Raw genomic sequence first — 15,334 nt, forward strand, 5'->3', positions numbered from 1 at the left:
AATAAAGTCAAAATGGAGAAGCTGTGTGTGAAAAACCAAGTACACCTTTACTGCTTCCATAGGAATTAAGATGCTAAATAGCAGACAGGTGCTGCTAATCAAATGCCCTTGATTAATTGATCATCAGCAAGTGTGACCACCTCTATATAAGCCGAAGTTTTAGCAGTTTGCTGGTCTGGAGCATTCAGGTGTGTGTTAACACAATGCAAAGGAGGAAAGACATCAGCAGTGATCTTAGAGAAGCAATTGTTGCTGCCCATCAATCTGGGAATGGTTATAAGGCCATTTCCAAACAATTTAAAATCCATTATTCTACAGTGAGAAAGATTATTCAAAAGTGGAAAACATTCAAGACAGTTACCAATCTTCCCAGGAGTGGACGTCCCAGCAAATTCACCTCAAGGTCAGACTGTGCAATGCTCAGAGAAATTGCAAAATACCCAAGAGTTACATCTCAGACTCTACAAGACTCAGTTAGCATGTTAAATGTTAAAGTTCATGACAGTACAATTAGAAAAAGACTGAACAAGTATGGTTTGTTTGGAAGGGTTGCCAGGAGAAAATCTGCACCGCTCCAATTTGAAAATCTGCACAAGAACCATCTGGACATGAACAGTCCGTCCTAAGGGTGTAGAGCTGCTTTTTTTATTACTATATTGCACTTTAATATTTATATAATTTTCCACACATTGGTGAAGGTCACTAAACACAATTTGTGCACTGATTATTAATTGAACATTACTGTCACGTATATCGTATAATTACTTAATTATTTAATATTCACTTATTTTTGAGAAGCGCCCGGTTTTTATTTTTTGTCTTTGCCAGGAGAAAGCCTCTTCTCTCTAAAAAGAAAATGGAAGCACGGCTTAGGTTTGCAAAGTTGCATCTGAACAAACTACAATACTTCTGGAACAATGTCCTTTGGACAGACGAGACCAAAATGGAGGTGTTTGGCCATAATGCACATTTGGCGAAAACCAAACACAGCATATCAGCACAAACACCTCATACCAACTGTCAAGCATGGTGGTGGAGGGGTGATGATTTGGGATTGTTTTTGCAGCCACAGGACCTGGGAACCTTGCAGTCATTGAGTCGACCATGAACTCCTCTGTATACCAAAGTATTCTAGAGTCAAATGTGAGGCCATCTGTCCGACAGCTAAAGCTTGGCCGAAATTGGGTCATGCAACAGGACAATGATCCCAAGCACACCAGCAAATCTACAATAGAATGGCTGAAAAAGAAAAGAATCAAGGGGTTGCAATAGCCCAGTCAAAGTCCAGACCTCAACCCGATTGAAATGCTGTGGCTGAACCTTAAGAGAGCTGTGCATAAACAAATGCCCACAAACCTCAATGAACTGAAGCAACGTTGTAAAAAAGAGTGTGCCAAAATTCCTCCACAACGATGTGAGAGACTGATAAAGTCATACAGAAAACAATTACTTCAAGTTATTGCTGCTAAAGGTGGTTCTACAAGCTATTGAATCATAAGGTGTACTTAGTTTTTTCACACATGGCTTCCCCTTTTTGACTTTATTTTTGTTAAATAAATCATGACACGGGGTAATATGTCATGTGTTGTTCATCTGAGGTTATATTTACCTAATTTTAAGTACTGCTAAGGAACAGATGATTGCTATTATGTCCTGATATGTAAAACCATATAATTCAAAGAGGGTGTACTTTCTTTTTCACATGACTGTGTGTGTGTGTGTGTGTATGTATACACACACACACACACACACACACACACACACATACATATATATATAGCTCCCATCAGTATTCATGTATTAAAATAGTAGGTCACTTCATGAATACTTCTTTTGAAATCTCCTTGTACTATCCCTAAATATATTTGTATATAGTTATCATATCCCTTCTTAGACACCTCTACCTTCTAAATCTGGAAGGTTGGAGGAAAGGAGATTTCACTAGCAACAAAGGGAAGGGTTCTTTACAGTAAGGGCAGTTGAAATATTGCATTCATTACCCATGGAGACTTTGATGACAAATAGAATAGATATCTTCAAAAAAAGGTTGTACATCATTTAGAAAGGAAAGGTATACAGGGATCAACCAAATAAGTAAACATGGGAAGGATGTTGATCCAATGAGACATCTGATTGCCAATATCTGGATGCAGGAAGGAATTTATTTATACCCTTAGGAGATCATTAGATTATATTTCACATGGGTTTTTTTTTTGTTTGTCTTCCTCTGGATCAATATACTGTAAGTACGACTATAGGATAAAGTATCCGTTGCATAAATTTACAGTAGCATAGGTTGAACTTGATGGACGTATGTTTTTTTCAAACTCATCTATGTAACTATTAATTTATTAATAGATCTCTAATTTTTCTACTTTTTTTCCCTTTGCTTATTGACACTCACTGAGCGCATTGGTTGTAGGGTTCTTATAGACTAAAATGTATGTGCCACAATCTAGAAAATTCACTGCAGTAATTAAAAAACAGGTCACTGTACCCAAAAACACAATTAACATTGAAATCATCCATTTCATGCTGTCTGTGCACTTGAGTATATTTTTGTCTCTTTTTTACATGTTTCAGAGAGATATAACTTGGTTTTGGTAATATTACACTCCCTCAGCTCACAGTAATTAGTCATTAACATTGTACTTCTCTATTTTTCCTCAAATACATAAAGCTACACTGACTTGATTGACTCAGCTAGAATGGATCAAATTGCTATGGAGTAGAAGGCAATGTTTGTTTTATGCAGAACATAAATATTGAGAAATATTAAGCAAAAATACTTACCTGTATGTAAAGTGCATGTGCCAGAAAAGGAAGTTTTCTAAGTACCCTTCCGCTGAGCCCCTCACTTTTCCTGCAAAGAGTGTTATTAAGACATTAAGTGGAGATTCACTGACGTCAGATAATACATGATCTCAGTGTGATAATCTGTAACTAAAAAACCCTTTAGTCTAGCCCATGGCAGTTAACGTGGGAATGCAGCGTGATGCCCCAAATTGGAGCCTGGTGAATGCCGCCGTATGGGCAAAAAGACACCTACCAGCTTAGCACCATTTCGGTAAGCATGGGTCGTAATCTTTAGAGAATGTATCAATACGAATATTATGCACATTATATACTACTATACACAGTAAATATTACTAGATGTAATAAGTTTAATTGTTTGTTTTTATCCAGTTATATTTATATTACACACACAGCATTATAATCACATAATATACCACTTACATAAAAGCAATTATAAATGTAAGGGTAAATTTAAAAAAAACAGTGTATCCACTGACTGATCATTTCACAAAAACACTAAAAAAAAATGTTGTGCATCTATTAAATAGTGTACACTAAAAAAAAAACTAGGCTGATTTAATTGGGAGTCAAAAGTGTGAAGCACATGGTACTTTGTGTAGGTCAAAATAATTTTTCCTTACCACTGCAAGATCCTTAGACTTAGGACATGCCTAGCTACACCCTATAACAATAACTACATCAATATGCAGTATTACGCATAAGCCATTAAGAGTACGAAATGCTTACCCACCATTGAGTCTTACCTGGCAATATCATTCAATAGTAGACTAAGTTTGGATACATTATTTTCCAGATAGCCAATCATTTCTAGGTCTCTTAAAGTTAGCAGCTGTTGTCGTGGATATATTATCTGACACTAAAAGAAATGTAAAGTATATATACATTCATATCAACAATTTTACTAATATATACAGTGTTATGCTGAAAATCCCCATGTAAAAGAAACATGGACGTTAATATGACTCAATCTGAGTTACTGTTTAACAATTCCCACCATAAGTATTTTGGGTAACTTGTTGTCTGTTTGGGAATCAACAAAAAAAAATACAGTAGTCAAGTACATTTGGATCACAAATGAGAATGCCTATTCTACAATAGCAAATTTTACATATGAGGATGTCTTTACCTTCATTAGTTCTTCTACACATGATAGATATATTTTGAATATGGCAGCAGCAGACGGTGGCCCAATGTATTGCTTTATATCAGCTCTATCAACAAAGGCCATATCTATTTTCTCTGTAATGTTTGAAGTCGTCAAGATAACTACGTTGGGGTACCTTGAGAAAAAAAAAAAAGATGACGATGTATTTTGACCAGTTGCCCTAATATTAGGAAAAGACAGTAAAGACAAAAACAAAATTTCTATCCAACAGAAAATTAGGTTTCCTTAAAGTTTAGAGATGGGCAAAACTGGGTGTGAGAAATTAGAATTTACCAGAACCTTACTGTACATTCCAATACACAAACCCAAAACCCTCAAGATTTTTAGAACTCCCAAAAACCCAGTACACTAGGCCTGGTGCCCATTCTCAAGGCTCTTCTCGCCACACATTTTTGTCAATTATCTTATGTTTTTCAGTTCTATTATTTTAGTATTGATCGTTTATTATATTTTTTCCTGCCATTGTGGTTTGCCAAAGCCACAACCAAAACACCAAAATATTTTTTAAATTAAAGTTGCTTTTAGTCAAATGGCCTTAAAGGGCAGTGCCTCTTATTTCTTAAATATTCAATTACTGTACATCTTTATTCTTTGCTTCTCTGTCAAATACCAAGGATTGCAAATACACTGCAAACTCATTGCACATTTACTTAACAGCAACATCCATTAAGATAATTTAAACATTTAATGGAAAATGCATATTTTTTTTTGGAAATCTAGTAATTTATAACTACAGTGGCGACACACTTTATTCTAACTCGGCTATGTCCGCGAATTTCAGATTATCCCGGTTATGTGCGGTTTTGTGTCGTTTTCGCCTAGAGTATATTGCGTTATTTTCGCGCCGTCATTTAAGCATTTTATTCCCGCTGTCTGCAATTCTGCAATGCCGTGTAAAAACGCATGGAGGCGTTTGCGAGCTGTTGTCTTTGAAGTCTAATACCTTCGCGGTTCAACCTACACAGTCTCTGCGTGCGCACGCAGTAATAGTAAAATTGCATATTTAATTTATTTTAAAGTACAGTACTGTACATGCTCGGACCCTGTTGGGGTGAAGTGAGGGGGTTCCTAACATCTGGGGGCAAAATGAATTTTATTTCTAGGTGCCCTAGAACAGAAGTTCCCACGCCAATTGTCCGTGAACTTGACCGAGGCCCTAAGTAGTTCCCACGCCAATTGCGCGAATATAATTTAAAATAACCCGTTCTGTGGGTCTGAGCGGGTTGAAATTCGCCTGGTCCTCATGCGGAAGGACCCTTGCCATAGTGGCAAAATATCAGCCTTGCACGAACCCTGGAACCGGAGATACCAAAAGACAGTTTAAAAGCACATTACCAAAGTGGCTTTTTTTCTGCCATGCAAGTCAATGGCAGAAACCTGAACTTTAACATTACCCTGACTCCGTTCTGTTGCCACCAGAGGGTCGCAATTTGCCAAGCAATCCTGCCGCAACTAGGACTATATGGTGACCGAATCTGAGCCCTCTAGGTTGAACAGAACCGGAGTTGTGGGTTCCAGGTTTCTGCTCATTCTGACTTAGCCGGTTCAAAGCTTTCTCCGCCATTACGCTCTATGGTAGGACCCTCCTCGCCGGCGTGACCCTTTCTCGTCGCCATTACTGCTCGGACCCTGTTGGGGTGAAGTGAGGGGATTCCTAACATCTAGGGGCAAAATTAATTTTATCTCTAGGTGCCCTAGAACAGAAGTTCCCACTCCAATTGACCTAGTTCCCACGCCAATTGCGCGCTCAGTGCTCTTTTTTAACAATGTTGCCGATCTTGCGGCTTTGCGGTCAGGCAGTAAAAAAACAGTGCAGCAAGCCTTGACATTTGTTACACTGTCAAAGGAGCAAATGGAAACAATGTGAGGCAATTCAACATGTTCTTTTATTGGTGGAGTCAGTACAAAAACATTTATTTACAAATACTGTACAATGTTGAAACATTTTAAGTGCAAAGCAATTCTAACCATCAACACACAATAATACATACTGCAGCCTTGATTACATTCTTCTGGCAGATTGAAATCGGAGAAACATTTACAAAACATTTGTAAAACATGGAGATACATGAAAAATGGACGTTTATGATGTATGAATATTAATTTATAATACAGTATATATGCAGTATATATATATACTATATATAAAATCTACTGTTTTTGGTGCATGGGGCACAGGGAGTTAAAGTGACTTGCTTTTTATGTACTGTATTTGGGGGTTGTCTTTGGGGGTTTATTCATCAAATTATTATGATGAACTGCCTTTTGAAATTACAGTGCTGTTAACTATTTCAGCCACATACCTCCAGAGTTTTTAATCCCTCCCTAGCCAAGCGTCAATCGGCTGAGTCACCCTATCCTACCAACCCCCTCTCTCCACTGGGTCGTTGATCTTCTGCATATTGCCATTGTGTTCTTAATCCACTCATAGCCGAGCTACAAAGACTCAGTATGCCATCGCACCATCCCCCACCCCCTCCCCCAACCCTTAGAGGCCTGCTTTGGAAAATCCCCTTTCGAATTTGAAATGTAAATCTGATGTGCACAGCATTGTGAGAATTGAGAGTAAAAAAAACATTAACTGATTCATGTTGTTTTGTCATTCATTCTTATACTGTTGGGGAGAAGGGGGGGTGGTTGCTGTCAATGATTATGATTAGCAGGAAAGTAAATAAATATTTATTTTATTTTGTCATACAAATATAAAAATAATCATGAATAATACATAATGCAGTCTTTATTAAGTTCTTTTGGCAGATGGAAATTGGATTACCATTTAGAAAACATTTGTAAAACATGGGGAAACATGAATAATGCACATTTATAAGAATATTATTTAATAATATATACTGTAATGTACTGTATAATATATATACTGTATACTGTATATACAGTACTGCATAGTAATATTATTTTTTCCGTCTTTTATCTTTTCCTCATTCTGTCTGCAGTACAGTAGTTCATTGAGAGAGGAGAGGTTTTGTGTACATCATTACTGCTGTTTATATACTGTACATTTGACTGTACAAGCAGATTTGACTGGACACAACGCCCCCATCTCCCCCTAGGCCACCCTTTTTCCTGGAACAACAAGAAAACAAAAAATTAGTGCAGTTGCTGTACTGTACGTGCGTACTGTACTGTTTTATGGCAGAACTATTGTAGGTGGCTGGTGCAGCTTTCTCTGGAAAGAAAAAAATGGAGCAGTTAGTAGGCAGTTACTGTAGTACTGTCAAACTAGTCTACTGTATACTGGAACTACTGTATACTCTGACTACTGATAAATTCTATGTACTGTAACCTGATGGCTGGTGCTGCTCTCTCTGTAAAGAAAAAACTAACTACTGTATACTCTGACAATTGGGAAAGAAAAAATCTGTGCCATACTTACCTGTATCATACAGTACTTACAATACTACAGCACAGTACTACTTTCCTGATGCTTGCCCATTACGCGCGATGACAATGGGCAACACAGTGGCAATATGGTCTATATATTTATTGCAGCGTTCCACGGTGAGTACATCGTTCCAAAAACTCATTATGCCTTTCAACAACTCGTCCTTTTAGGAGGGTTTCGCCACTTACGGTCCTTCAGCTGATGCCAGACCATTTCGATCGGATTGAAGTCTGGCGATCTGTCATTGGAAAGAAAGGACAATTGGTTTAAGAGCTAAAAACAGTGGGGAACAAAAATGGGACACGGTCTACTGCACTTACTCCGCTGGCGTCTTCACCCAGTTGATGCCGCGCTCAAGGATATGCGCCGTTGACGCGGTGTGCTTGGGATCGTTGTCCTGGTTGAAGCGGTGACCATTGGGGAAGTCGCGTGTGATGTATTGCAATATCTCGGGCACAATGTTGTCTTGGAAGAAAGCTTTATTCATGATTCCTATAGCAAGAAAAGAAAAGTGCTCAAAATACTGCACAATAGTACAGTACAGTGCATACGGTAAGGCAACACTAGTCAAGTACAGTGCATTAGGCGACATTATATTTGATAAATTTTACCTTCAAAGATGACAATGCATCCCGGTCCACGCCTAGAGATGGCACCCCACATATGCAGCTTCACAGGGTGTTTTGGCCGCGGCTTCAAAGATATGCGGCCTTTTTTGTGGAACGCAAATCTTGCAAATCTCTCCAGCGACACAGTAGACTCATCAGTGAAGATGCAATCCTGGAAAGTCTCCCCGCTGTCGATCCATGCCTGGGCCTGAAGCACTCATTTGATTTTGTTTGCGTCCCGTATCATGGGGTACGCTCTGTAATGACAAGGAATAAAAAAAATTAGCGGCACAGTGCAGTACAGTATGCGAAACAACACTTACCTCCTGTACTGTCCAGTACTAACCTCACACGTCCATATTTCCATCCAATGCTGCGTCTCATCTTCTTTATGCTGCTCTCGGATACAGTCAGATTGTGCTTTTCCTGCAGAGTGTTTTTAACCCTTAATGCACTCCTCTCATCATTCTCCTCACTTATTTTGTCCACCAGAAGAGTTGCCTCCCTACAATGTAAAGAAATTATATTGTTTTATTAATATGCAGCAATACTGTTGTACTATAAATATACAAAATTAATATACTGTTGTAATATAAATATACATCCTATATATGCCGTTGTAAGATTAATTGAAATATACAAAAAATGTATACTGCTGTGCTATAAATATAAATAGACAAAATATATATACTGTTGTACTATAAATATACAAAATAAATATACTGTTGTAATATAAATATAAATATACATCCTATATATACCGTTGTAAAATTAATTGAAATATACAAAAAATGTATACTGCTGTACTATAAATATAAATAGACAAACTATGTTGTAATATAAATCAACAGAAATAACAACAGTATTACAGTAGATACAGAACTGTACTGTAGATGTACTGTACTGTATGAACAGTACAGTACAGTACGTACAATTTTCTATATTTTATTATTGTTAAGTTTTATAAATATACTGTACTTACGCGTTAGTTACCCTTGGTGCCTTTTTCCGGTCTCTGTTTTTTCCGTATGCATGATAGCACACAGTGGTTAATGGCCCAACGAGGCCAGAAGTAGCTAACCAGCATTGGATAGTAGCAATTCAGTGTCCGCTCGGGTACATCTCCTTAATTCGCATGCTGAGATCCTTTGAAATCTTTTAACAGGCATTGCTGCGAGTAGAAAGAAATACAAACACAAGAATATATATTCGATGTTTAGTCGATGTGTATTCTATGTGCAGTCAATCCACAAAATGGATGGTGTATTTATACGGTAATGAATCACATTAGAGTACGCCCACTTTCAACACCTGTACATGGCCGCCATGCATAAAAGGTCACATACTTTGCATAGGCCACCACTCCAGGATCTTGATCTGAACTTGCCCTTGTCCACATACTGTACTGCATTGTGCCACCTGCTTCCATGGAGCATCCCCGGTTCTATGGACGCAAGAACCCACTCACCTCTGCCGTGCCTGTCATGCTGATAAAGCGAAAGGCGGTTGCCGTTTCCACGCCAAGGGCAAAGCTACAGGCTACGGCCAATAAAGAAAACCTTCTGCTGACCCCAAAGGTTAAGGGTTTTCTTAGATGTAAGCCTCATTATGTGAAGAAGATATACGGCGATGTACTCTCGACACAAAACGATTGGCAGCCAACCCATCGGACCCGCAGACCACTTCCTCACATATGCTTCGACGACTCTGCTGTAGCTGTCCCAGAAATCTTCATTCCGTCTTCTCCACCCCCATCTTCTCCGGTTCCATCTGACGACGCTGCCGCCTCTGAAATCCACGGGTCACTGTCTCCTTTGCGCTTAGACGACTCTGCTTCTCGCCCGGAAAACCAAAGGTCACTTTCTCCATCCCTCTTCGAGGACGCTGCCGCTTCTCCTCTACCGGGTATCCACAGGTCACCTCCTCCACTCTCCATCGATGCCGCTTCTGTCCATGGAACCCCCATCTCATCCTCCGTTGCACCCATCCCCCCAGATGTCCAGACGCCATGCACAAGAAGCAGCTCGTGCTGGCAAAGATAGATCTGCTTCTTGAGACCATGTTAAATGTGGAGCAACGGATGCTACAAATGGAACAACGGATGGATCAACGGATGGAGAAGATAGAGGCTGACATTGCGGGCATACATTATTTGCTCGGTGCTAATGCCCCTGTTTCCCCGACGCCGGAGCAGGGGGGTGACAAGGATGTGATGAATGGGACCTTCGACCCCCTTCCATCACCAAGCGCACCCCCTCCACCAGAAGATGTAGTGTACATGTATGCCGTTGAGGAGGACAGGACAACCCCGTCAAGACCACGCCAGGAGACAACACGGTGACCACGACCGGAGGAAAGCTTCCTCCCAGACAACCTACCATCGCCCGTCGCCTCAAGCACACCCGTTCCCAAAAGACCTACACCCGCTCGCATCGAAACAGTGCCCGACATCACCCTGTGCGATCTGCCACCGGCGCTCAGTGAGAAGTATAGGGTGAAAAGTGCTGGTGTACCCCACAAGTATGCCTTGATCATTTTTAAGCATCATGTTCCCTACACGTTGTACTGCGACTGGGCCTTCAAAGAGAACTACGAAGGAAATCGCGTTAAAAAGGTTGCTTCCTGTCAATTTAAGGAAAAACATTATGGAAGAAATGCGGCGCTTTTATGCAGTTACAGATCCTGTAATGAAAGGCGTTAGAGACTGCATTAATGGCGTTTTGCGCCATGCCAGGAATCGGCCATGGATGGACAATGTGGAGGACTTTCAGTGAGACCATACTGTTGTGCTGAACTGTATTGTACTGTACATGTTTTGCCCTACAGTACCTGCTGTACTTAAACAAAGGAGATGTTGTTGTGTGTTTTTTTACACAGGACATGCACAACTCCAGTCCCTGAGGGCCGCAAACAGGCACGGTTTTCAAGGTTGCCCTGAAAACCTTCCTGTTTGCTGCCCTCTAGGACTGAACTGGTGCAGGTCTGACTGACAGTGTTGCACACCATCCCACTGTACTGTACAGTATACAGTACTGGGTTTCTTTAATAAAGGAGATGTTACTTAAAATGCTTCAACATTGTATTTGTAAATAAATGTTTTTGAACTGACTGCACCAATAAAAGAACATGTTGATTTGTCTTACTGTACTGTGCATTGTTTCCATTTGCTCCTTTGATAGTATTGTATAACAAAATACAGAGTAACAAATGTCGAGGCTTGCTGCACTGGTTTTTTACTGCCTGGTCGCGCAATTGGCGTGGGAACTAAAGCAATTGGCATGGGAACTAGGTCAATTGGCGTGGGAACTTCTGTTCTAGGGCACCTAGAGATAATTTTGCCCCTAGATGTTAGGAACCCCCTCACTTCACCCCAACAGGGTTCGAGCAGTAATGGCGACGAGAAAGGGTCACGCCGGCGAGGAGGGTCCTACCATAGAGCGTAATGGCGGAGAAAGCTTTGAACCGGCTAAGTCAGAATGAGCAGAAACCTGGAACCCACAACTCCGGTTCTGTTCAACCTAGAGGGCTCAGATTCGGTCACCATGTAGTCCTAGTTGCGGCAGGATTGCATGGCAAATTGCGACCCTCTGGTGGCAACAGAATGGAGTCAGGGTAATGTTAAAGTTCAGGTTTCTGCCATTGACTTGCATGGCAGAAGAAAAGCCACTTTGGTAATGTGCTTTTAAACTGTCTTTTGGTATCTCCGGTTCCGGGGGTCGTGCAAGGCTGATATTTTGCCACTATGGCAAGGGTCCTTCCGCATGAGGACCAGGCAAATTTCAACCCGCTCAGACCCATAAAACGGGTTATTTTAAATTATATTTATATATTTTTATTTTAAAGATATTAAAGAATGTACTGTATTGTATTTAAAACATGTGACTGTAAACCATACTGACTGACAAATGTTTTCACACCCTGATGAAATACAGTATCAGTTTACTCTCAATTCTCAGTGCTGTGCACATCAGATTTACATTTCAAATTCGTTAACAAAACAGGCCTCTAAGGGTTGGGGGAGGGGGATGGTGTGATTAGACGCAGGCGTACTGAGTCTTTGTAGCTCAGCTAACAGAACGGGTTATTTTAAATTATATTCGCGCAATTGGCGTGGGAACTACTTAGGGCCTCGGTCAAGTTCACGGCCAATTGGCGTGGGAACTTCTGTTCTAGGGCACCTAGAAATAAAATTATTTTTGCCCATAGATGTTAGGCACTGTATACCACTGTACAGTATACTGTAGAAGACACATAATAAAACGATAATGTACATGTAGAATAAATGCATAGTTTTATTTTTTCGGGTTTATTACACAGTATACTGTACGGCCGGAAAACATCAGCATACAGTACAATATTATCCATCGAAATCCCCCCATTAGCCGTTTTCTTTTCTGAGGAAAAACAAAAAGAAAAGTTTTAATGTACAGTAATGGTAAGCCCCCTAAACAAGTACCCAGCCAGCCCCACCAAAATAATACGGCAACAATACAGTACTCACCATAGAATTTCCCATTCAGCTGGTGCCGGTCCACTGCCAGTCCAGCTTTCTTCATCATCCACGTCGATAGTTTGCAGCGGGACTAGTCCACCTGTAGTCAACAGGTGAGGCTGGAAATCGCTTAGGTACATGCAAGCTTCATCAAAACTGCACGACTCAGGCTCAGGGTTGTCACTGACGGTGGGACCGTCATTGGAAGCCGGTGCTGGTGCATTGCTTGGCGGCGACTGTCGCTTCTTAGTTGGTTTTAACACGACCCTTTGCCTTTTGCCGCCTCCATGATCATAGATACGGGAAAAATCCGGTAATACACACCAATACCCTCCAACAAATTGGGGCTCAATACGGTGAAAACAGGGATCGCTACATAACCCTTTCCTTAATGCACGCTTCCACGTATGAGGAGTTGGCGAAAATTTGTAAGTCATAGTTTTCGATAAAATACTGATAAATTTGAGCAACTGTTGCCATCTTATCATCTGTTGCATTAATCGCGGCCCATATCAAATACGCGTAACTTCTGTCAGGTTTTTGGAAAGCGGGCTGCACTTGAACACTCATGGCGGGTGGGTCTCTGGAGAATACTGTAACTGAAACTGGTCTTTGTCTTTCTTTAATATGAAAAGCCTAAATTGATACATTTTTGCAACTCTTCCTTCAGTCTCAAGGCCAAGGCCAAGTTACAATGGCACACTGTGGTACAGTATCTTTTTTAAACGAAACACCTGCAAGCCGACACATTACTGATTCGGCGCATTACAATTCATGAATTTCTGCCATCTGGCGGACACGCGAAGCATTGCAGCCTATTAAAATCCGAACCATTATCAATAAACGCATCAGCCGGGCATGACCCGTGGCTGGGAACGCAAGGTGAACGCGGCATACGCCAGGTGAACAGCGTGGCATTCCAGGAACCAGACAGGGACAAACCGGTGATTTGTTAGAATAAAAGCTGCTGCAGCAGTATAACAGCTTGTAAAGAAAAAGTAAAACAACACATGTATGAGTTAAGAGTATTGTAATGGTGTTCTAAAGAGAAGAGAGCTTTCAGGGAAGTAGAAATTGTAGAAAAGTTTCAGGTAATTTCAACAAACTGTACAGTTTAAGTGCGCATTTATTTTTAAAAGTTGTTCAAATACAGACATTTTACCTTTTGATTTGATCTATTTGCGTCAGCACAGCATTTACTACACGAATGGCATCAGAAGGTTCAGTACCTGCTCTGGAAGCGCTTCGTGCAGCTGTAAGGCTTTCAACCTGAGTTAAAACCATTGAAACTTTTTACAAAAATAGGTGGTCAAAATAAATCTTCCATTTATATTAAATAAATAAATCAATGACAAATTATTTCCAACAGAATTTTATATAAAGCCTAAACTTTAACTGGCAACATAAATTAGAAAGAGGTACTGTACATAATAAACTAGGAGTAATTTTCTCTTTATACTTCTATATTGTAATGTTAAAATAAATGTAATAATGAGATATATTTCAAAGATAAACAGTCAAGTGTAAGGCTTGTTTTATATTTGGCGCGCTCGCACGTGTGCTAATGCACGTGCAGCCCAATTTTTTGTCTGTACAGGTCTGTGCTGTGCGCGACAGGTAGGCGTGGCTATGACATCACACCCGGCTTCACACACAACCACAAGCTCAACCTGCACATCAATACCAGTCCCACTCCTCTTTACCAGCCTCTTCTCCCCCTTTCTCCCTCAGTGATTCCTACCACCCCTTTCCTCCCCTTAGAGAGACCCCCCCCCCTCTGAGGGGTAGATCAATGCAGAACTTACCCAGTTCCTCCTGCCCCCGGGAACCCCCCCCCCCCCCCTCCAGCCGCGCTGTGATTGGCTTGGCAGCATCACCGCACCACGAAAATATAAATTTTCAAGGATTTGCTATGATCTGCCGTGCCACTGCTCACTGCCGTGCGCAGCTGAAGTATAGAACACCAGGCCTGGACACAGCCAATTCTAATTGACGCGCACATGCACTATATTACACACCTAAGAAAAAACTACAAAAATGCAAGTGACATACCTCATCGATCAAAACAAAAATTAGGGCTTCTTTGTCATCTATTAGCTCGTGAATCTTCTGAAACATCTTTGTTACCAACTTGCCACTCTGCAGAAAACAATTGATTTTAAATATTTGTAACATATTTAGCAGTAAATATACAATGCACTATTTAGAAATGGGTTATGTTGCAGAACACATTTCAAGCTATTTAAAACAATTATTTTCAATATATACATTTTATGATTGTCTCTAAAGCCAAATCCATGAAAATGTGACAAAAAAAAAAAAAAAAAAAGACAATAAAGCCTGTAGAGGACACTACTGTTTTAAGGTCTGAAGTGCTTAGAAGTGCAGGTCTCCCCAAAGACAGAGATACAAAGTAGAGCACTACTCACAAGTTCATAATGAAGTTCTCCATTTAATGTGACAGCCAAGAACAGTGGAATAACATCTTGGCTGTCACATTAAATTGAGAACTTTATTATGAACTTGTGAGTAAAGCTCTACTTTGTATCTGTCTTTGGGGAGACCTGCACTTTGAAGAAATTGTTTGTCTGTGTTATGTTGGCTGCACAGGCAGGTTAGGTTTCTCCTCGCCTGAAACTGTTTTCCCGTACTTTGAAATTGTGAAGTGCAGAGGCATGTTGTTATTGTTTGCATATTTTACGCATGAACTCTAATTTAATGTTGTGTGTGTTTTATTAACTTATTGTTTTGCATAAGGAGTGCACTTTCATGATGCAGTATAATTTTATTTTATTACAGGGTCAGAAGCACAGAAATGTGCACTAAAGCAAGAACATGCTGCAATGTTTTAA

General features: G+C 40.3%; 1 protein-coding gene across 2 annotated transcripts in view; it reads right to left on the bottom strand.

The window, feature by feature from the left end:
• TRIP13 (thyroid hormone receptor interactor 13) overlaps positions 1–15,334 on the bottom strand; it is a 237,077-nt gene that overhangs the window by 150,504 nt on the left and 71,239 nt on the right. For both annotated transcript variants that reach the window (XM_075586372.1, XM_075586373.1), the window contains 5 exons: positions 14,535–14,621; positions 13,645–13,751; positions 3,944–4,097; positions 3,561–3,673; positions 2,794–2,863 (listed from right to left, as the gene is read on the bottom strand). In XM_075586372.1, the coding sequence (XP_075442487.1) occupies positions 2,794–2,863; positions 3,561–3,673; positions 3,944–4,097; positions 13,645–13,751; positions 14,535–14,621 (531 nt within the window). The remainder of the gene's footprint in view (positions 1–2,793; positions 2,864–3,560; positions 3,674–3,943; positions 4,098–13,644; positions 13,752–14,534; positions 14,622–15,334) is intronic.

This window comes from Ascaphus truei, chromosome 2, assembly GCF_040206685.1.
Source record: "Ascaphus truei isolate aAscTru1 chromosome 2, aAscTru1.hap1, whole genome shotgun sequence".
NCBI classification, from domain to species: Eukaryota; Metazoa; Chordata; class Amphibia; order Anura; family Ascaphidae; genus Ascaphus; species Ascaphus truei.